The 23,740-nt window shown below is 37.5% G+C and overlaps 1 protein-coding gene across 1 annotated transcript in view; it reads left to right on the plus strand.

The window, feature by feature from the left end:
• The window catches only part of ChAT (Choline acetyltransferase), a 137,899-nt gene that overhangs the window by 47,637 nt on the left and 66,522 nt on the right, over positions 1 to 23,740 (plus strand). Inside the window, exon 3 of the mRNA XM_014349666.2 lies at positions 10,820 to 11,011. Coding sequence (XP_014205152.2) covers positions 10,820 to 11,011 — 192 coding nt within the window. The remainder of the gene's footprint in view (positions 1 to 10,819; positions 11,012 to 23,740) is intronic.

Below are 23,740 nucleotides of genomic sequence, written 5' to 3' on the forward strand. Positions count from 1 at the left end.
TTCAAGCATCGTCATCGATGCTCATCCGATGTTATCGTATAAAGACGTAATTAAAGAGAAAGCACCGAGTCTCGAGTTTGCCTTCACTGCAAGAGCAAAATACAGAGCTCTCCAAGTTGCTGCGGTCGGACGTAATACGTACCTAAAAGTAGACGTGCTTGTAGAAAAAGAAGAGCCAAAATCCGTAGAATACTATAACCGTACAAAAGTACACACATGCAGCAGTAGAAGTCTCGGCATGAAAAAAACCCGAAATCCAATCTATCGTCGTCGTCGTCGTCGTCATCGTCGTCGTCAACGAGCCGTGGAATTCACGTCACGAATCGAATCTGGGGAAGGAGTCGTAACGAGTTCCATTATCAAGGGGCGTCATGAGTCAGTCTGTTCCAACTTCTTCCCCCGTTTCGGCTTTCTCTTGCTCTCTTTTCCACCGTAAGAAGGCTCCGCAGCGATCCTATGTCGAATTTCCGTACACCTTTCCACCCATCCACGCACCCTAGCGTACAAGCATTTGTGTGCGAACTTTCGTCCGTATCAGTATAGGTGTATAGGATTTAGCTATCTGGCGGCACTCTGTCTTTGCCCCTCATGTGTATTCCTCTCTTTATCCAATGCTATATTTTTCTCCCTCCACCACCAGTTCCCAAGAGCTTTGCAGCTCATTGTTATGCACCGCTTGCGACGGCGCTAACGACCTTGCTGCCCTCGGCGTAGCTTTTCCCTGTGTATATGTGTACCTCTATCTCTCTTTTGCTACATCTCTCTGCATCTCCATCAGCGTTTGCGCTGCACGGCATGAATTCCACCAAGAGAGACTCAAAAAAGGGACACACCCCTCCTCTGACCACCCCCCCGTGTGTTCCCGTGTGTAATCTCGCTTATCTTCTCGCCTCTCATCTGCTCTCGATCCTCAGTTTTCCGATAAACTTTATTTCCCCATCGAGCTGTATGTACATATTTTGTCCAAAATATCTTTGATTTGAAATTTTCTATTCTTTTTCTGTAGTGTTACAGAGCCCCTCTGTCTGTCCCTTTTTCAAACGATTTATCCGGAATTTTACATCCGTTACATTAGTGTCATGTTTTTTATTTATGCCTGTACTCATCAAGGGTTAAAAAATTTAATTAAACATTAAAACAAAAACAATACCACTAGATGCCTGCTTTTAGATTTCGATGTCCAAGATTCAAATCTCACTTCGGAGAAAAATTTTCGTTGATTATGAGATTTTTTACGAGTGGGAATTGATCATCTTGCAAACCCAACGTGTTTTATCTCATCGATACTTTTTCGCGAGTTACTACCGTAGTGCTGAATACAATATGCGGCATTAATATAGCCATATCTAAGCTTAAGGTTGATTGTGAGCATGAAAAAAAGGAAGAATTAAAAAATAAACGTTAAAATAATACAACAAAGGAAGCATATTGTTGTCATAAACTAAGACGGTAATACTTTTACTTGAATGTGTGATTTTTCTTAAAAACATCCATGAGGTGTCATTGAATACCTCGGTCAAATAGAAATGTAATGAGTAGATAACGCGCATCGTAAAAAAAAGTTGAATTATATATATATTTCATTTTACTAATACAGAGCAGTTAACAAAATTGTTGCCTGGACTAACCTTAAATTTTCTTATTGCCGACACTTTTTAATAACAGCATCAATGTCGCATATTAAATTTAAATCAAAAACTGATAACGTGTTTTAAAAATCAAAGATTAGTACGTGGATTTAAACACGTTACAGATTATAGAGCAAAGGCGCTTATTGTAATTTCTTATCGCCTAGGTCTCACATGAGTTGTAAATAATAGAAACAGGGGAAATATAGGGTGGAAGAAGAGCATAAGGAAGAAAGAGTAGATGAAAAAAAAACGATAGTTACTGTATCCCTTGTACAGCCACACGTAGCTAAACAGACCGACAGACTAAGGCAAACCAGACAAATTGGCAAACAACAGTGGCAGAAACAGAGTTGAACGCAGAGAGAGGAGGGTAACGTGTTCAGTCGAGCGGAGCAATTACGGATCTTGCATGTGCGCGTATGCTCATATATACGTGTATACTGGTATCACAAGAGAAAGAGACACTTCAACACCCTAAGGATCTCGGCTACGTTCAAAACTCCTTGCAGGAGGACTTGTTCTTCACGTGCTAAAGAACAAGGGTTTCTGTTCTTAATTTGCATGTATGTGTATACACGTACACATGTGTAATGATACATTATGTACATCAGAAATAGGATAATCTTTTACAATGTTTCCAATAAAATTTAACTAAAAGTTGGTGGGGAAATCTACAAACAAATTGTACATTTCATACCAGCTGTGTCAAAGTAAATGTCAACTAAAAATGTCCGATACTAATTCATTCAAAAAAATTATGTAACAATGTTTCCCAAATTTGTTTTGGTTTTAACGAAGTTTTTATAATAAGCGATGTGCTTCTCTATTACTTTATCCAATGAAATTATGGTCAAACCCCCCACTATTTCCCACAGACCCCCACTAGCCCCCCCCACACGATTTAAGTAAATCATTGTTGTTTGATACTTAAAAAAATGTTTCTTCATTTTGTCTAACAAATACATAATCAATAACTATAAAGTTAAAAACAATAAAGAATATTCTACAATTTTTACAATAACTTTATTTTATTTATCCAGTTATTAAAACAAATTCTTTTTAATTCGACAAGTTAATGTAAAAACATTATTTCTAGAAAATTGAAGCACGGAGGTGAATGGAGCCTTACCAGTATCCATACGTTCCTCCCCCATACACACACACTCACACATACATATACATATATATATATATATACATATATGTATATCTTCCTATGTTACACAGTTATATTTGGGAGGGTGGGGGCTATAATACGACCTCCCACCCCTTTCATCTGTAAGAAAACATTTTTACACAGTTTTTCAGAAAAATTTTACTATTAAAAATAAAATTTTTGTCATCTTAAAAAAAAATTATTAAAAGAGGGAAATATGTAAACTTTATGCATACTAATAATGTACATACAAGTACATCATGAGTAACCTCTAATATATACATTAATATATACTAAGTCTTACGAAACTATGTTAAACATTTTTGTTAGTAAGTATACAGTTTTTGGTGCGATATTTTTTGTTGATACCCCCAGGTCTCCACACGCCCTCGTAAGTCTACCTACAACCCCTCTACCTTTACAGTATCACAATTGCAGTACACCGCATAGTATTAATAATAAAAATATTTTACTGACTTATACAAGTATTTTAAATGTAGACATATTAAAATACATATTATTTCTATAGGCATTAAGGGCAGTCCAAAGATAGTTAAAGTTTCCTACCTTATCGATAAGGTTACTTATATTGTATAGCTTTGTAACCTTATTTATTCAGCAGCTAGATATTTTGTCGAAAAAAATAAGAGTAGACACACATTCTTGACATTTCAAAAAATAAATCAAGCCCACACTTGGCAAAATTGATAGAGAATTCAAGCCAAAAAGTGAAATATCACATGTTGGATTGATAAGATGTTATCTGAATTTTCACTATTCTTCCTCATATTTTAATAAATCTCGCCAAAGTCAAGCAATATTTATTCCTTGTAGATTTAAAAATGTGCGTCTACTGTATTTCTGATATGTAAATATTTCAAATCAATTGATTGTTGGCAACTACGTAAAATATCTGTTGATCATTAGAGTAGGAAACTCAGTTATGTAAAGTAATATATTAGTAATATATGAGTCAGTAAATTACTCTACATAATTGGAGAAAGACTGGCTATGCATTTTATGTTACATGTGTTGTTTAAGGGGGTTCTATCGTACTTTTTGTTCAGAATAAGACGTAGTAAGGAAACTAGTATCGTTAAACTAATTGCAAAATTAAATAAACACCTCAGCATAACAATATTAAATTTTACTTGCAATGTAATGATGTCTAATAAGTTATTTTTATGAATCGTAAATTTTATCGTATACTACATTTTTTATTTCTAACAAATTTCTCAATTCATTTCGAATATAAATGCATTTAAGATTCTTACACTTAGATAAAGCAATGTACAATTGTTTATTTTTTTACAAAGATTTTCTAAAATATACATCTAATTTATCAAAACTTTGACCTCGTTACTTAATAATAGTCATAGAAAACGCTAACTGTAAGGGGAATTGTTTTCTGTATAACATAAGAGGTAAAGATGATAAAGATCCTCTATTTATTGTTATTCTAGAAATAAAAACTTCATTTCTAATTTGTTTACCATTATTGTATACCATACTTAAATAATTTTGTAATTTTTAGTCTCGTGCGATAACACAATCCTTCTGAAATACACAAATTTTCCATTAACATAACAATAACATTAATTTCTCAATTTATTTTGTGAGGTGATGGACTTTTTCTAATGGAATTTAAATACTCGATTGCAAAATTTAAATAAATATTGTGATCAGTATTGTGAACTCCTTTATAAGTTGTATAATATAATAAATCTTCCTTTTTTCGGACACTACCGGTAAAATTTTATTATTTAAAAATGTGTTACCTTATTATGAGATGTTAAAATAACATTATTTATTAAAAAATGATCTACGTTCCTACAAATTTTTGAGCAAACATTATTTGTTATCTTTTTTTTTTTGAATGATTTTGTTTTATCTTCATATACTTTTAACAGTATACTGATAAAAAACATATTGTCAACCAATCGTACATTGGTTTCTAATTTCAAAATTTTATGACAAGACCAAAGAATCACCACCTAAAAATTAATAACTCGTTGCTAAATTGTATGCCAGTATAAGAAATGTCTCTTAATGTTTAATCAATAATTTTTAAAGCTTTTTTGTATGATTGCTGCTTTACCCCAAATAATAACATCAGTCTCGAATTATTTTTTGTACCTGATTTTCGATTTTAAGTTTGGCAGATTTTAGCAACTTATCACCGTAGGGTGGTAACATGCGTTAAAAAAATACTGGATACTCTGCCACTGAGTTTCGCTAGAGATAAGCTTAATATGTACTTAAAATTGAAATTATTCAGACACCTACGTATATACGTTGTTACGGGGTGCTGCCGATGCGGAATAATGAGGCGGAATTTGCAACCTCGACCAAGCCTGTGTTGCCCGGGTACCCTCGGCGACACCTCCAATAAACTTTATACGCGGGTCTCGCTCTCCGAGACACCGCTGGGGCCAAGCATCGCGGCGACCTTGGACGTCGTCGCCTCTCGCGACGACTTTAACACGGCACAAAGGGGATCGGGCACACACAGAAAGGAAGCACTCACGAGTAAATTTAAAATAAGAAACATATTCAAGATTAATATAAAATATGTAAAATTAATCGTGGGTGTGTGAGTGTGTGTGTACGCTCGTCGAGTGCGAATACTCGACGAGCACGCGGTGCAAACTCTCGAACCGGGCAGACAACGCGGGCTATTCGAGGGCCGCTGCCCTTTACAATCCACTGCCTGCTAACAGTTACTTACGGCGATGCAGGGTCGCTCCTCGACGATGTCTCTCGCAGGCCAAGTCTACACAGGAGCAGTGGAGCGGCTACGCTGAGGTCAGTAGGCGTCCCTACTGGCAGCGTTCGAAAGCCGAGATCGACGGTATCGGCCTTGGTGACCCTGAGTCCGGCGTCGCCTGCTATCCCAGCAGGATCCGGACACTCAGCACCAAGCACTGCACCGGGGGCAGCTCAAGCACAGCCGCCACGACAACAATTGCAGGAACGGGAACACTCCAGAGGATGCGTCTCACGTCCCCCAAAACAGAATTCGCTTCTTGCGGGGAAATCGCCTTGGGGAAATTGCTTCTCGCAACCCCCAACAAAAACTCGCTTCACGCGCGTTCGCTGGCCCAAGCTGATCTGATCCCTTTTCTTTTACTTTTCCCTCTTTTCCTAAATGTCCTCTACGTTTTTCCTCTTTTCCTTTTTTCCCTATCGGTCCTAGCCTATCGATGATGACTCGACGGTATCTCACCGTCACAACGTATAACATATTTTTTTGTGGTGGGTCTATCAGTCACTATTTTTCAAAATACGCTCATACAACATTATTTAAATATATTATACCGAAATACTTTATCACATGAATACTAGAAATACAGTATAAAGTTTATTTGCCTACTTATGGGTACAATTGAACCGAGGGTTGACGTACTCGGGACGGAGCCCCACTACTAAACATATAGTTTTATAGCCATTCTAACGAACTGACGGTATGCAAATTCCACATTACTCCGTTACTCTGCATTGGCATACGGAGAAGTCACCGCAGATTTTTTTGTGACTCAGTCAATTGTATAACAATGGGGATATCTTATTTTACATAGCTTCCGAACTATGGAACCACAGTTAGAATACTTAGCGTTATGCACTGTTGGTTTTCCAGAGGTGCGTGCTAAGTGAGCAAGGGTTAAATCTTAAACTCGTTATTAAGCCCGAGAGCTATAAAAACCGTAGCCTGAACTGTTGTGCTACCGTGGCCACAAATATCTTCCCATATTGTATAATTATTCTGATGGGAAAGGCGATAATCTTTCATGAGCCCCTAAATACCTCCCCCAGCCCATTGCAAAATAAGAAAAAATTAGCAACTCCATATTAACATCATTATCTAACCTCTACAGCACCTAATCTTATTTTTAAAGGCCCCCCAACGACCACCACAATATATGCGTCTTTTTATTGATATATACGTCACTGTCAGTATATATAAAGACTTTATGCATTAATTTTTTCGAGTTGGAAATTGTTTGATTCAATAAAACTGCTTTCACTACCTTCCAAGGGAAAAATTTGATTATTTTTTAAAAATATTTTCAGTAAGTAAACTTCAACAGAACTTTGCATAACTGATAATCTGACGAGACAAACTAAAAGCGTTACAGCAAATAAACAAAATAAAACAAGCGGCTAAATTTATGCAAAACGTTAGAACTAGTATTTAAGGCATGACCAATTCACCGTTTGCCAGAGTAGAACGTGTAATTTAATAACAAAGTACAAACATGAGCACCCGAACAGCACGGTTGTTGCATGTTGGTGCTCAAGTAAGGTGTAATGTTTTTCTTACTGAGGGCGCAAAGTGCAACTTTGAGTTCGAGGGCACACTTTGTGCCCAGAAAATCACTTTGGGCCCAGTGGGTGCAAAGCGGCAGTTGCACTTTGTGCCCATAGTAGGAAATGCAAGTTTTCGTTAGATAAGTTCCATCGTTTCTGGGGCTATTTTGCGGCCTGAGGAACGTAATGTAGCCACCAGCCTCTCAAAAACGTCCGAGGTAGGAAATGGTACATTACGTCACTAGGGCACAAAGTACAAACATGAGCGTCCGATGGGCGCACTTGTTGTAGGTTGGTGCCCGAGTTGCGTATAATTTTTTTCTTACCGAGGGGGCAAAGTGCAATTTTGCGCCCGTGGGCACACTTTGCGCCCGGTAAATTACTTTGGGCACTAGGGCAGAAAAGTACTATGGGCCTGGAGGGTGCGAATAACTTTTCTGCCCGTGGACCCAAAGTGTGACCCGAGGACGCAAAGCGGCAGTTGCACTTTGGGCCCATGGTAAGAAATGGTAGTTTTCGTCGGATAAGCGCCATCGCCTCTAGAGCTATTTTGCAGCCTAAAGGTCTGTAACTTTGCCTCGGAGGAATGGAGCTTATGTGGCGAATACTATTTTTCCTACCGAGAGCACACCAGCCTCTCAAAAACGCTTAAGGTAGGAAATAGTAGTTTTCGTCGGGTAAGTGCTGTCGTCTGCAGGGCTACCTTACGTCCCTCGGGCCCTGCTTCGCAGGTTTCTCGGGCCGCAAAATAGCCCCAGAGACGATGGCACTTATCCGACGAAAACTATTATTGCTTCGCAGGTCCCTCGGGCCGCAAAATAAACCCGAACACTATGTCACTTATCCAACGAAAACTACCATTTATTTTTACATCTATAAATGTACCAAAGAATTTTTACTATCAAGTAATATACATGTGGAGCTACTTAAAATAAGGTTTATCATTGATTAGCTTTTCATTAAAAAGATTATGGCATGAATTTTGTAAATTAAATAAACTTAAACATTGACTTCTAAGGTCAAGATACAGAACTTAACGAAGTCCAGAATATTCGTGGAAAAGTCTATGAAATAGTAGTTTTCGTACTTGGTGGCGCAAGTTTCCAGGTCAAGTACCAGGCCCGAGGGACTCCTTGTGCTTGCCTTGATTGGATGCGCACCTGGTGCGAACCCTATTTTTTTTTACTGAGGGCACACCACACCCTCAAAAACGCCCGAAGTAGGAAAATCTATTTTTCCTACCTTAGGTGTTTTTGAAAGGTTGGTGGGTTATAAGATATACCTTTTGACAATGTATATCTGGAGAATACTGTTCTACTGTAAATCAATACTTAAGTAAGCGAACATAACATCTTGTAGGCATGACGTTTATGATGATATAATTTTGATGATTTGTAGTTCCACGCAGGTGTAGAGATATTTTTGTGCATAAAACGATTTTAGGACCATATTTTGACTATATTAGAATCAAATTTCAAGTAACCGCACTTTTAAGGGCCATGACAGCAGTAGATTTTAAGGATTTTTAAGCAAAGTTATTGTTGTAACTTTGCATCAAAGCTCATGGATGTCACATAAGGCAGTCGCTCGTTAAAAAATGCAGTCGAGCAAGATAACGAGGAGCTCCAGCAGCCCGAAAGAAGGCTTGCCTTTTCGATATATATACGAGGGCCCTTGGCCCCTACGTTGGGGGGGGGGGCACTTATACGCGCACGAGGGTGAACTCTTGTGTATCTATGTGTGTTGTTTTTTCTATAACTCGATTGACTATATATTTTCACTCTCTCTTTCTCTGCCTTTGGTCGTGTACAGCTCTCGTCAACTGTAAAATAAAGAATCAATCGCATAACGAAGCATAGCCTTCAGTCTCCTGCCCAGCCTCCTCTTGGTCCGTCATCTGACGAGAAACGGGTATTAAACAGGGGAGCCAGTACAGTACAGTATATACACATGCACGCTCGACTGCTCACGATCCCCCTTTTTACGAGTTCCGATGGCCTTAACAAGTGAACAAGGGGCTTCAATGCAAGGTCTTTCTGGGTTCTCGTCCCTACATAGACTACGCTCTGTATAATACTAGATAGACTACCAGCCGCACGCATGTATAAGCTATACGTACAAAAACCACCCGAGGCTTGCCACACGCACGCACATAGTGTTTCCGGCGAGCCGCTAATGGACTACCGGCTGCGTAGCGAATTTTTCAGCTCATTTTCCACAGCGACCCCCATTATATCAATTCATGTAATGTATAGGTATATCAATGTATCCATTAAGCTAATAAATACCACCTATCGCTTTGTTCATGTTTTGTATTTTTATATAATGGACAGTACGCGGACACGTTTTCATAAGATACTGTTTGCTTATCTGTAAGGAGTTCTTATTGACAAGGTTAACAAAAGTATTATTGCTTATTAATAATCAATAAATTATTCTAATAAGTAAATTGGACAAATTTGAGATACAACCCGGATATTTAGATTCTAAAGAAAATCAATTTTTACACGAAATAGTATAAATAAACCCAAAACAATCCTGCAGTCTTTATGGGTCACTAGGTTTCTAATCTTGATCAAACTAGAATGGTATTTTATTTCAATAATGGATCCCATTAAAAATATACTCATTCGGTCAATTACAGCTGGTATTGAATAAGGTGACAGTATCAACACTTTATCAATTTTTAATAAATTTTTTTAATCGATACTATTCAAACCGTTGCATTGTTCCAAAATAGTCAATGTTTTTCTGTTTATAGAAAAACTGAGACCTCTTTTGAATAAAAAACTTGATTTGGATACAGCTATGTATGTCAAATATTCTATACCACAAAGCTTTAGCGATTGGCGTGAAATACTATTACTATTACATGACTGATTAAGCTCATTTTTCATGCATTCAAGTTCAGGCAAAACCTAAAGGTACCTAAATCTGAGCAGTATCTGCAAGCTACTTTCGAACGACTTGCTGTGAATTATATTTTTTTTTATCGTATATATAGGTGTATCAAAATAAAAATAAAATACTTGTTTCAAGCTGTTCAAGGTACTAATATTAAATATTCAAAGTATTCAAGTGTTGGTATTTTCACCTCAATTACTTTGTAAACAAAGCAAGATTTTCGTGTTCTTTGAATCATAACTACCATTCAGTCAAAAGTTAAATAAGAAAACAAAGAAATGTATAAATAACTTTTCATGTGGTTTAAAGATTCACTTTGGGTAGTTGAATTCACAGTGGCCTTAGAATTATATATGTTGAGCGCGCGGTGGCTCAGTCGGCTAAGTCGTGGGTCAGCACGCGGGAGACCGTGGTTCGATTCCCGGCCAGTGCAGACTTTTTCGGGCAAGTGCCCCTGTAATTTTTCACATGTGCTTTTTCACCACGCAAGGCTCTTCGAGTAGGGTTAGATGACCTTCTCGTAGCAAAACTGCCTAATTTTCCCCTACCCCCCTCTCAGTAATGGGAGAGCTCCTATACCTCTTCTCTTCCTTCTCCCCAGTGCTAAGTACCCAGAGTAGTGCCCTTATTAAAAGGAGCCAGACATAGAGCACTATAACATAAAAAAAAATTATATATGTTGACATATGGTATGCTTGTAAAGAAGAGAAAAATACACAGTCAGAGAACCAAGACGTACGAAAAAACAACTAGAAGAAAAACAATTTGTACTGTTCAATTATAAGTACAAAGTAACGATGCAAATACAATATGTCCACAGAGGGGAGAGTCTCTACCGAGCCTACCGGTGCCACATCTGGAGACCACGATGCAGAAGTATCTGGCCCAGGTTGAGGCTGTCGCGCCAAGTCACCTCGACCGGACTCGTACTCTCGTAAGAGCTTTCCTCGCTGGCCCGGGACCAAAGCTCCAACAGCGTCTCCTCGAGCGCCGACAACAACTCGACAACTGGGTAAGCTTTTCTTACTTCTAAATGTACATACCGCAGTGCCCATAACTAATATTTAAAAAGTGTAACATAATTTTCTCAAGAAAAAAACTCCTAATTCCAAGTACAGGTTCACTTGGATGATAAAAGTATGTAAGTTCCAATTTGTGATGTTAAATAGATTTTTTTTGCAAAGTCGTTCGTAAATATGATAGTAACAAAATAACAGACTCCCTAAAAATTGGAAAATAGCGTTGACACCCTTAAGTGCAGACAACCAATTCGTTTCCTCACAAATTAGTCTGCTGTATCATCTCTTGACGAAATTTCGTTCTCAACGTACAGTTTTCATACTAAACGATCAGTGACACGATCCAGCTACATAACAGTGCAGAACTTTGAAAGAATAGTTGTAAGGACTGACGCACAGTAGTAATAACAACAGCAACATGGGATAGTACAACAGAGCAAAGAAAGATAAAGAATTTTCCTCGCTTCTTATTAAAAATTCGCCGGGGGACTAGACCCATCCCTTTTGCCTGGGCTCTCGGGATAAAGAGACAGCGGTACCTATGAAGCCGCAGGGGATTCCTTCGGCTAAGTGGCCCAACAGCGTTTCGGTTTTAGCAGGGTGGACGGGGGGAGCTCTCCTCCCCCTGGAGAGCTGCTCGCTATCGCGGAGACGCTGCTCGTTGCACAATGTGTACGTATACGTGTACACTTGTCGAGCTACTGCCAGTCTCTTTTCTTTCGGCTGAGTCTGTTTGTCTTTTGATCGCCTCTGCTCCCTTTGATGACTAACACTGCCTACCCAAGCTCGAAGTCAAACAAACGAATAGCGGCCGTTGTTGGCTTTATCACCCGGTGTACAAACTAATTGACCAGTAATCATCGAAAGAATTTAGGTATCAATGCTACCTGCTTCGTTGTCATGATGACTTCTTAGCAGTGAGAAAAAATGCCTATGCGAGTTATAATAAAATCCTATCTTGGATTGAATATGCACATGGACACGCGTACAGTGGGTAAATGTAAGGACTTTTGTACCTACCTCTGTGTACCCTGTAAGCCCTCGCATGCAAAGTCCCCCAACCAATCCACCATCCAACTCCTTGCTCCTCCTTGTCGAGCTCCAAAACTTGCCTTTTTCGTTTATCGCGACAGACAGCTAGTAGTTTGACTCCCAGTTCCTACATATCGTGTGTAAGTGAAAAAACGGGATCTCGGGGAAATGATGTAGAAGTTGACAAAGATCAAAATAGGAAAACAGGCGGTGTACGTAGAATACTTGAGGGGTGCCGCGTACGGATGTAAGGAACGAATCGCGTGCGAGCTGAGATTGACGTAGTAGTTGGTAAAATCCCAGTGAATGTATATCTGTATCAGCGTGTATGTCAATGTATATTTTATGGGGCGCACATATACGCGTAAATGCAAAGTAAAGAAAGAACCTATAGGTACACGTTACGCGTATAAAAACCTCTCTTGGGAATACCTTGTACGGGGGTACATACCCTCGAGGAGAAAGAGACTGGGAGGGAGAGGCAAAGTGAGTTAAACGGAAGAGTACGTTGAGGGTCAATACTTCCACAGTGCACCTACTCTCCAGACCGAGTCATAAATAAATGAATAAATAAATGAATTTATGGGGGGGGGGGGGTGAAGTCGAGTCAGGAGCATTGCTGGGGAAAAATCCCGGGTGCCAACAACTGGTGCTGATTTTAACATACACTGTTCCTGCTTATTCAACGCCTTGAAGCTTAACGTTGGTATATTTTTATTACCAGAAACCAAAATGTCCACATTGTGAACTTTTTACCGTTTTCCTGAGTTTGTTTCCAATAAAACTGGATCCGTAGTCGATTAAGTTAAATGAATTTGAAATTTCTCATTCTCAGTAGTGATAGATGTTCGGAAAGATAAGCAAAGGTTTGCTAAAGCTGGAGGAACTTCGGAGATGTGACTTATTACACACACACACGCGCGCGTACACACACACACACCTTAGGTTGAGTGCTCCATACTATTCTAAACTTCATGGAATGAAATAAATGTGCAATGCAAAAATGATTTGCCGTGACATTATTTTTTCTTGTACATTGTCTTAAAAGCAACAATTACACTGTAAAAAATAGCATCGTACATTTACAACGCTCAGCGTTGGAAAAAATCCGACCAATGCTGAATATTGTATAGTTACGACCACGTTCGTAATAGTATAGTACCAATTGTAAATCTACTATTTGGCTTGTAATACTATGAATGGAAATAATTGATATTGTATTCACTATAACGATAGTAAACTTATTATAATAGTAATGTAACACTTGTTACATTACTAGACTAACAATCGAAGAAGCACACGAAAATACCAAAATACACGCGAACAGGTTAAATAGTTGGAAATTTTGAGAAATCTGAAAAAAGACAAGTCTGTTTCGGTCCTACTATATCAATAGTAGATTTACTATTGCTTCTACGCATTTTCTATCAGCAGATAGTAATTTTACTACGATCGTAGCAAAAAAAGTCTACAACGTGAGAAGTAAAACTACAACGTTCAGCATTGGTCGGATTTTTTCCAATGCTGCACGTAGTTAAATTACAATGATGGTAGTATACCAACGTAAAAATTTGTAAGATTACTAGTCCGTGATATTTTTACGTCGCTGGGTATAGTATATTTTTACAAGTGGACCCGTATTTCTACGATTGTATTTTTTACAGTGTAGACAAAAAACTGTACCTGGGTTAAATGAATATGAAATTTAATACTGAGTAATGTGTAACTGTATTCCAAAACTCTTTAGTGGCTTTAATAACTACACGTATGTATCATAAAAAATTGCTGTCAGTGTAAAGGTTGCATAAATAAGATGTAGTGTTTTCGTTTACAAAGATAAAATATTGAGCAAAAACATGTAAGAACAATGAAAAACCGTCTAACTGAACCAGTAAAATTAAAGTATTAAAATGATTACTCTACATAATTAAACCAATAATAAAAATTTAAAAAGAGACAAAGAGGATGGTACAAAGACAAGAGTATGGAAACGATATCGTATGTGTGGAGAAAAATAAACAGAAACGAATGTACAAAAGCAGTAGCTCAATTAAAAAATGCAGCAGTAGGAAGACATTAAAAAATCAAAGGAAAGGACAAAGACAAAAAATAAAAAACTGCGGAATCAAAGGCAAAGACAACCATAGAATAAAGACGTATGAAGCTAAAACAGAGGTATCAGTAAAAATATCAAAGATAGAAACTTTAGTATAGAATCGTAGTGACAAATGTAAAAGCTGATCGATAAATACACAATAACGTACCATAAAAATAGAGACTAACACATACGAAGACAAAATCACAAGGTCCACTGAAAGAAATAAACTGCTATGACTGATAGTATCAAGAGGACTGACTTGCAGACGTAGATATAGAGACAGTTACATGGAGACTAAAGCACCACAATCAAGACTCACGAGACTTGGTGATTAATATTACAAGTCACTATACTTAATATTCAAATATGTAAATTACTGAATGGCTGTAGCAGAAAAAGTAAAGTAAAATATAGATACAAAAACAAAGGCAAATCAATACTTAAAGCTGAAGGCGATGACGATAAAGATTCAGGCATAGAAAAAAAATCCTAATCAAAACAGAATTGAAGAAAAGGTTGCTAAAAAGAATTATCAAAAATCACAAAATCATTTATTTAGTCTTTTTGCGCAGGCATTTGCGTTTAAAAAATAGAGACAAGTACACAAGGGCAAAATCCAAACATAGACGTTGACATTAAGAGACAAAAGTTAAGGAGCATTAACAATAAGAAATATTTGTGGGTACGGAAAGGAAGTTATACTGATAATTAATTGTGAACCAACCAAAGATATAAAAAAATGATCCCAAGCTTCCGAAACTTATTTGCTGGAGTACATATTAAGCTTTGATTACTCACTTTAATTGAATGTAAATTAAATGTGTAAGCCCAAGACGTGTACTTTTGATAAAGATATGAAAGTCATGAACAACTACACTCGTATACATCTCGTAAAGCAAGAAAAAGAAAAAAGATATTGGAGTGATGCTTCTAAGCTGAAATATTCGATTGACTTCTGTATCCATCAATACCTTTGAGTCTGTCAAGTGAAGAGCAGAAAAAGAAGAAGTAAAGCAGTTTATTTTCCAATTCGATTAAACATGGCACTCTCAGTGGGTAGTTGTCGGTGCACCCAGGCGTGGATGAAAGACACTCTGTGTGAAAAACCTCATAATTCAAGAAAAGATTGTCGAAGTGGCGAATAAAAAGAGCTCGCAAAAGAAATAGGGTGAAGGAGGGGGGCAAGTCGCGGAAGTATGAAAGGAAGTCTATCGCGAAGATTGGTTTTCGTCTTTCACGTGGAAGCAGCGCAGCAACATCACAACCTCTAGCCGAAACGAAAATTTATTTCCCAGTATGTTACAGCGAATAGAAGTGCCGGCCGATTGTACGTTTCTGCAGTAATGTGAAGTAAAGCACGCAGTATCCCCTCAGCCCACCTAGTTCTTCTACTTCAGTTCTCAGGGGAGTGAGCAAAGCGCTGAATAGAAAGTCGAGAGGGATAGAATGACAGAGCTAGGAGGAGGCTTGACTCGCCTGCGCCATTACTTCGTTAACTTATTACGTATATACACAACCTTCGAGGAAAGAAGGGCAGCGTTCGTGCCGCGAATGCCAAGTCGGCTTAAGCCATAAACGATGCAAATTTCCAATCGAGCACGCCCAGCACATTGTTTTGCTCGAGCGAAATAATCTTATTTTTTATGCGATTTAGCAAAAATCGAATGAAACAACCGGATTTTCAGATCTGCATCGATTAATTATTTTTTCTAGTGGATTTGTTCATTACCTATTGATTGAACATAAGGAGGGTTTAGTAAACTTTTCTCAGCTGGAGCGAAACCCTCACGGCGATGTATTTTGCAAGTATGCGCGTCATTTTTTGAACTATCTTTATGAGTAACTTGGAAATTTCTTCAGTATTTTCTTGTCCTACGTGTTTACATGTGGCAAGCCAGTGCAATTTATTTAGATGAACACTCTTACATTAAATGGATCATGAACGCAGACTCCTTTTTCTAGAATTTCAGTTTAATAAGTACTACTCCAAACTGAACGTATAAATAATCAAAACAGTCTCAGTAAAATAAAGGTGCCACCACAACGTTTAGAGAGGTTAGAATTACAACTTGGTTACAACACACCAGCAGTTCATTCACATCCGATGCAGCAGTAAAAAGATGTAACGTCCAAACGCCTGGCTGACTTGGCTGCTCGTCACGTGAATTAAATGCTACGCTTCCAGGACTGGCCAGCCACTCGGATGAATAATGGAAGTTTGAATCGAGTTTTCCAGTTCGCTCACCACGGGACATCGCAATATTAGCTCGCACAGCACGGTCTATCAGCGCTACATAACGTGTGTACGTAGGTGCGACGGGGTTGCGCTCCCTTTCAATCAGAGAAAGATATTTCAATCCAGTGCAGTGGCTTTTTGGCCTTTGCTGGAGCCCAAAAGAGGGATTCGATTGCTTCTACATAGGTTTTTGGCGTATGTGTCGAGTAACGAGTGTCGAAAATCAATAAAAAAAATTGGATTGGAGTTTTTTCTAAGATTACTTAACTTCTACAACTAAAAAAATGAAAAAGTCTTACTTTTATTAAAGTATGTTTTAATAGAGAAATTTTACCTTGATACTTTATTCAAAGACGCTGAAAGTATGAGTTGTACTTACGGTTTCTTCGAAAAAAAAAGATAAACATCAGAAAAAGTCATGTAATGCGTATACGTACGACTTCTACTTCCATTTATCTTTCAGGGGAGAAGTAGAAAGTAAAAGTAGTTCATCTTATAACAGGATAAAATAAATGGAAAGAAGAACAAAAGTATAAAGTAGCCAGCAAAACACTGGCTTACTTCTTCTAACTTTCTACTGATATGAGATAAAAGAAAGTATTACTATTATATATTTTAAAGAAATTTTAAATTTTTTATAGGCAACTTACAAGACAATGTATCAGTAACAAATTAAAAACAATGGCTTTTACATACCAGTTTAATCACATGTGTCTGATTTGTTTTGTAAATTCTGGTTCGTGAAATGTAATTTGATTTAGGTACAAGAATATCGATGAGATTAATCAAATTTTGTTTCTACTTTTGTATCTTTGCTAACTCTTACACTCCATCTAAAAGTTTATAAGAATACGAGTTTTTTAAGGCAGTGTTTAGCAATAGATCTATTTTATTACTGTAAATCAGTAAAAAAAATTTAAAAGCATGTTACTTAACTCGTGCTAATTTGTCATGAAATTAATAAACAGATATTTAATACGTGATCACCAATTACTTGCAAAAAGAAAAAGGTTTAAATTGAAATAAGCTTTTATAAAACAATGTGATTAACAATTAATAAAATAACATAATCAAGTGCTAAGAAATAGACAAATAGGTGATTTCAAGTTATCACATATTCTAGTCATCTAAGTCAATATATCAGAAAGTCTATTAACTAAAAAAAAAAAAAAAAAAGAAATAAAAAAGAAGCCATTAGACCCTTGTATGTAAATGATTGTTGGACAGCTTATAAGATTTAAATATCATAAGAAGTAGAATATGCTCAATTCAATGTTAAACAAAATACTAAGACCATGTAATGATGGATTACCATGAAGAATGTTTAAGGCTAAATCATCTCTAAAAATAAACAAAAAGTTTAGTATAAGAGTATTTTTTTTAAAGTTCTGAAGTCCGATGAAAGAAAATTATCTAAATTAATGATGAAACAATACGATAAGATGCTTAAATCCTATATCTATCTTTTCTTCTTTAACTCGACACAAAGTGATTGAAATTTGCAAGCTTCAATCTCTGATTAGCGAAGCGTGGTAGTTTTGAGTTGCAACAATATCTGGCAGACTCTTTATTATGCTGTGTACATACTATCTGTGGACTATTCTCAAGACTATCAAGTATGAGAGAAAGTGGATCACTACACTCTGCTCAAAGACGCAACACACTAATCGGCTACGTAAACCCATGCCCTTTGATGTACCCTCGGTATGAGTTCCGTTACGGAGAATTCGCGGCATGGTGCTCTTCTTCATTTGTGAAAGACTTGGTACTTAAAAATCATAGAATCAGACTTTGCTCCAGTGCCCAATTGTCTTTTTTTCTTATGTTCTTTGCGCTAGAGACTGATAACTTCCAGATGGCTGCAAGTTTATGCCTCTGGTGACAGGACGAGTGGACTTGAAACGCTGATGAAGTAATGGATTATTTGAGCTCTTGCAAGTGCTTTTTTTACTTTGTACTGGGTTTGCTCGAGAGTCAAAGATTGTTTATGGAAATTTAAAGGACTTGATAAAATTGTAGATGGGCTATAATGAAATACACTATTGCCGTTATGGGAAATTTATTCAGAATTTATTTTCCATAATTCACGTAATATGCTTCAACTGTGAGCAATGGAACATTGAGATTTGCTATTGCGCTACACATTTTCGGCTCCATTGGATAGTATTGAAAATTAAAGAATCATCATTATTCACAACAGTAGTAATTCTGTATCTTATTATTACTATGTTTGAAATTTTTTACGATAATACTAAATCCATTGCAATTTGTTTGATTAAATATAAGTAGCAATACGCATGCTACGATGCAAACATCTTTTAGGGAGACATTTAAACCATATGTTTATTTGGTACACAATCCGGTTTGGTAGTCACCAAAGAGAACATGTGATTCAAATATCAGTCTGTTGTTCACCAAGTTGCAAGTAAAAAAAGATGTATATTTTTCTTCTTTGATGACCATTGCTTATTGGGTAATCAAAAAGACATACTGTGAAAAACTGTTTCAATATGTTTCTTACGACCACTCAATCTAATTTATAAAATGTTTCTAGTATTGTAATACCTATCGAACGATAATTAAACGCGTTAAATTGAAATTTTTTGCTCGGAGCAAAGACACGAGGTAAACAAGCGAGCTAGTATTGAAATGACAACTTGTTTTTATCACTATTCCCTATCAGCCAATTTCTATTTGTAATTTAACGACCATTTACAGCAGCAAAATGTTATGGTTTTAACAACACTGATCAATAGCAAAATGGTTGCATCGATTTAACGCAAGGTTAAAGTACAACAACTATGAGAAAAACCTCTGCGATCTTTTACGTAAGATCTTGACTTTTTCTACAAATATGATAAGTCTCTTTCCCCCTTGTCGAAGCACCTATATGCTTCAGTTTACATATGCTTCGACATATGGGGTCCCATTTTCCAAAAGTCGGTAAACACACCATCCAAAACCTTGGAATCGCTCTCCATGCATATCAGTAATCCTAAATTCGTACGTGGTGGAAGACGATGGCCAACTTGGCTCAACTCGGAGAAAAATAAGAAACGGAGATTAGCTCCTCAGAATAGGCACTCGTACTCGTAATCTCGCATGTGGGCTGCCACCATTGTTATGTCTGTGAGCACACATACAGTGACACCAGCGCGTAGCTCCAGCGTAATCCCCTGTTGAAACAGCACTAAGTCTTGGGATTGTTTGCGGGATTGCGACACGACACGGAAAACAAGACCACCCACTCGTTTGATAGGTGTGCACCCTCTTTTTCGTTTTTGAAAGCATCGCTTCGTCTGGCCCTGTTGTTTTCTTTTCAGCTTGGCTCAAGGCGGGTAAAGGAGATACGAAGGTACTTCCTCGACCTCACTGGCTGTGAGGGTGACACGAACGACCGGAAAGTGAGCACTTGGTAAGGGGAGGTGTATGTATATTAAGCCAAGGATGGGGAAACAGAATTTCTTCTTCATCTTCTTCTTCTTCTTGATTCTGTTCTAAGCTGCTAAGGCAATTACGGGGTTGAAATTACTTTGGGGTACAATGAGTAAATGATTTTTTCAGCCTCAAAACTTTTTTACGAACGAAAATAAGCAGCTTATGCCTATAGGCTCTGATTTAAGGCTGTCGAGCTTTTGTTTTCCAAATTTTTTTGTAATTGCCTGTTTACGTTTGATGATGACACAGCCTAAAATCTAACGTGATTGTTTTAGGGATGTTCAATGAATTTCTAGATTGCAGAGTTTTAAAATCACCAACCATGTAAAATATTTTGTCTGTAACAGTACAATAATACAATTCAAGTTTCTTCGGCCGTTTAAGTAGGGTATGCAAGAATTTTCTTATTTATCATGAATTATTTGTTCAAATAAAAACAACAGTAATAATAATAAAAATAATAATAATAATAATAATCACTTTTTTATAGATTTTTCTAAAAATAATTACTAAACTTTCTTACTATTGTGACAAAAGGTAAAGAAGACTTATGTACTCACGTTCGAATTTTTATTTCCATGTAATTTTTTAACCAAAATTGTCGGTGTAGGCACGTAATTAAGTTACATCCTCAAAAATAATATATGAGTGACTTTAATTCGAAATTATGAGAAGTTATTGAGGTAAAACAAGCATTAGTCTTGTCCTTTATACTGTTCTCGATATTTTCATAGTTTTACATAAGATAGACATCAACATAAATTTAATTATCTTTAATAAAACTTGAAAGTTTTTTCTTATACTATGAATATTATAACGCTATAAATTTATAAAAGTAAAAGAAATTTTTGAAATCTAGAAATGGCACAGTAGAATTTGTAGAGTAGGCATGTCTTACTTCGTGCGACTTATTCTACTTACGTGCCTAGGAGAGGTTTTAAAATAAAAACTACTCAAGAGTACGAGACCTTCTTTATGACTCTTTCTATCACCCTACCCTATTTTTCAGTCCACAGAATGAAATAAAAATAATCGTGTGCATTTATAAGTATCAAAAATCGTAGGAAGAAAATCATCAGATGTGAAAAAAGTAAAAAAGTATTATAAAACGACTTTGCCAAGTGTTACTACTACTTAAAATGTCTTATTAATTGTTATTACTCAGCTTCACGATATTTTAGTACCACGACAGCACTAAATCCGATACTCAAGTACAAATAAACACCAATAAACATACATTGCATCCTCATAGGTGTGACGTTTGATATATAAAATATCTCTGAATTCTCGATCCATCGCAAAGAAGAGGGGAAAAATGCACGTTATTTGTAGATGTTTGCCTTTAAAAGTTGCTCTAAACGGACTAAACAAATTCGGCAAAGCGAGCGGAATAACCACGTGAGGGTGTCGACTAAGCCCAACAAGCAAGCGCGCGTACATACATACATACCCCATACATACACTACGCACGAACTCAACGAGAGGGCAGACATGTGGGTGGAAAAAGAGAGAGAGATAAAGTTTACGTATACGCTCGTGTCTACACACGTGTGGGATGTTCAGAGCAGAGGCGAGAGAGCGAGAGAGATAGTGATAGAGATATGGAAAAGGGGAGCAGAAAGTAAAGCTACGGACTATGCGAGAGCCCATCCTTACGAAGCGTGCGGGGGAAACGAGATCCCAAGGGGGATCCCCTGGAGAGAGAGAGGGCAGGGAGAAAAAGAAAACGAGCGAAGCCAATTTTCCCCCGGAGACGAAGGGAGCCCGGCGCACGAGAGAAGGAACACTCGCGTGTTTCTTTGTGGAAAAAGTTTCGGGATAAAGACGAAATACCAAGCTGATGCTGGTAAGCAAGGAAGACCGATAAACGAGAGACACGTGCAAAAGCCCGAGTTTTCACACCTATATGATTCATTTTTTGTTTACATGGGCTGTACCAGTGGACCAGTCCGCACAGCGCGTTTTGCTCATTTTTACTAACTTCTGATGCCAAAGCATCTTATCGAATATCAAAAACAGGTATTAGGTTGGAAATACTCTTACTTATACACCTATAACCCCTCTCTGTCTTTCATAGCTTTCATGACTAGTGATAAACTGTTGGCCTTTTTAGAAAATTATTTTCGTATGTACATGGGTTTCCCTTTCTGAAAGAGATCTTTGTTCTCGAAGAATTAATATTTCGTTATCCTAATCGCTCTCAGAGTTTCTCAAATGGTTCAAAAACTTGTTACAAGAGGACTGAAAGGACTAGGATCATAGGATGACGAAATCTAATTGACGTGCAAAATTACTTTACAGTTGTTCAACCGCTAGAATACTAATTAACGAAAGGGATCATGAGTGATGGATCGTTTCTGACTCGACACTCGTAACACGATCCTCGCGAGCAATTCGGAGTTACTCCAATCACCTTTGATGACTCCAGCACGTCACGTGGCATCGAGTGTCACATCAAAGTGAACATGTATACTAGTTGGATAACGAAATTCCAACGATCCATCAGTAAAAACAAAACTCCTGTCCTCATTCATTACCTCTTAATGTCCTTAAATTAATGATCTGCAGAGTGGCGCATCGATTAATCAGAAAAACCTTTTAAGCATACACCGTCACGTAATGAAAATCGTGATTTGATGAATCCCTCGAAATCTGTCATAATCTAGACTGTTTAGGGTACACCAAGCTCCAACGGGGCAATTAGAGTCAAGCAAAAAAACCATCAACCACGTTTACTTGCCAATTTTTTTAGCTCAGCTCGTCTCCTCGTCATCGACATCAGTGGTGTAATGTAGGAGCAGAGGAGCTTATGGTGTCTTCTTTTGTCCCTCCACTTGTTCCTCTTCCTCTTCTTTCATATTCCAACTGCACTTAAGAGGCCAAATATTTATGGTGTCGTGTATACGCGCACTCGTACTAAAAACAAAGACAGCCCCATCCCCTTCCATCAAAGAAGGGAAAGAGACACCGAGACGCTCCAAAGTACTATACAAGCAGGGGATGGGAAAGGAAAGACTTTCGCTCTGGAGTGGAAAGCTCCTTGGTATATATGAGTATACCTCCACCATGGCGCGGCGGCGATGGTGATGGTAGAGCCCCACGGGATTAACCTTTAATTCTATCCGCGTGCGAACGCTGGGGCCAACGATCCCCTCCATACCTGCCTTGCCCCTCTGTACCTTCCCTCCCTTTACTCCTTGCTTTTATCAACTTTTCTTTCTCTGATCCTACAGGTCGCCCTTATCGTCGTTTCTCTTTTAAGTCTACAATACAAAAAGGAGGTGAAAAAATGGAACGACAAAGCTTCGTAGACGAGGCTCTTTACTGCGATATACTCAGTATATGAATATAAAGTGTTTTACCTACAATACTTCATTTTGATTGTTTTTCAATAACAAATTGATCTTGTCACTAACTGAAGTGAAATGGAAGAATCAAGTAATTTCATTCGAACGCATCGATGCAAACATAGATTACACACGTATTAAGCATAGAAATTACTGATTTGATTTGAGAAGCAGATCTAATATAATAGACCCATGTTTATTAGCATAAAATGAATGCCAATTAAAAAAATTCGTTTTGACAATTTCATAAGGAATTGTGAAAATAAAAAATGTTAATATATCGTGCAGGTCATACATTAAAACATAGCAAAAATCTCTTGCAACAACACATCATGTACCAAATCAAGTTTTGCCTACACCTAAACCTAACAAAACAATACCGTTAAACATGGTATCGTAAAGTCATTCACGTTTAATGCGCAGAATCCTGGTTAACGATTGTAGAAAGCCGCAGAGAACTGCTGCTTCTGTACAGGTGAGTATAAGGTGAGTGAGAAAGATGCAGAAGGAAGACAGAGCGAGTTAATGAAGGTGGTGGTAGCGATGAAAAAACGAGACGAAAAAAAGTGGT

This window comes from Copidosoma floridanum, unplaced genomic scaffold (assembly GCF_036245765.1).
Source record: "Copidosoma floridanum isolate Cflo_tuat_1 unplaced genomic scaffold, Cflo_Japanese_pri ptg000013l, whole genome shotgun sequence".
Taxonomy (NCBI): Eukaryota; Metazoa; Arthropoda; class Insecta; order Hymenoptera; family Encyrtidae; genus Copidosoma; species Copidosoma floridanum.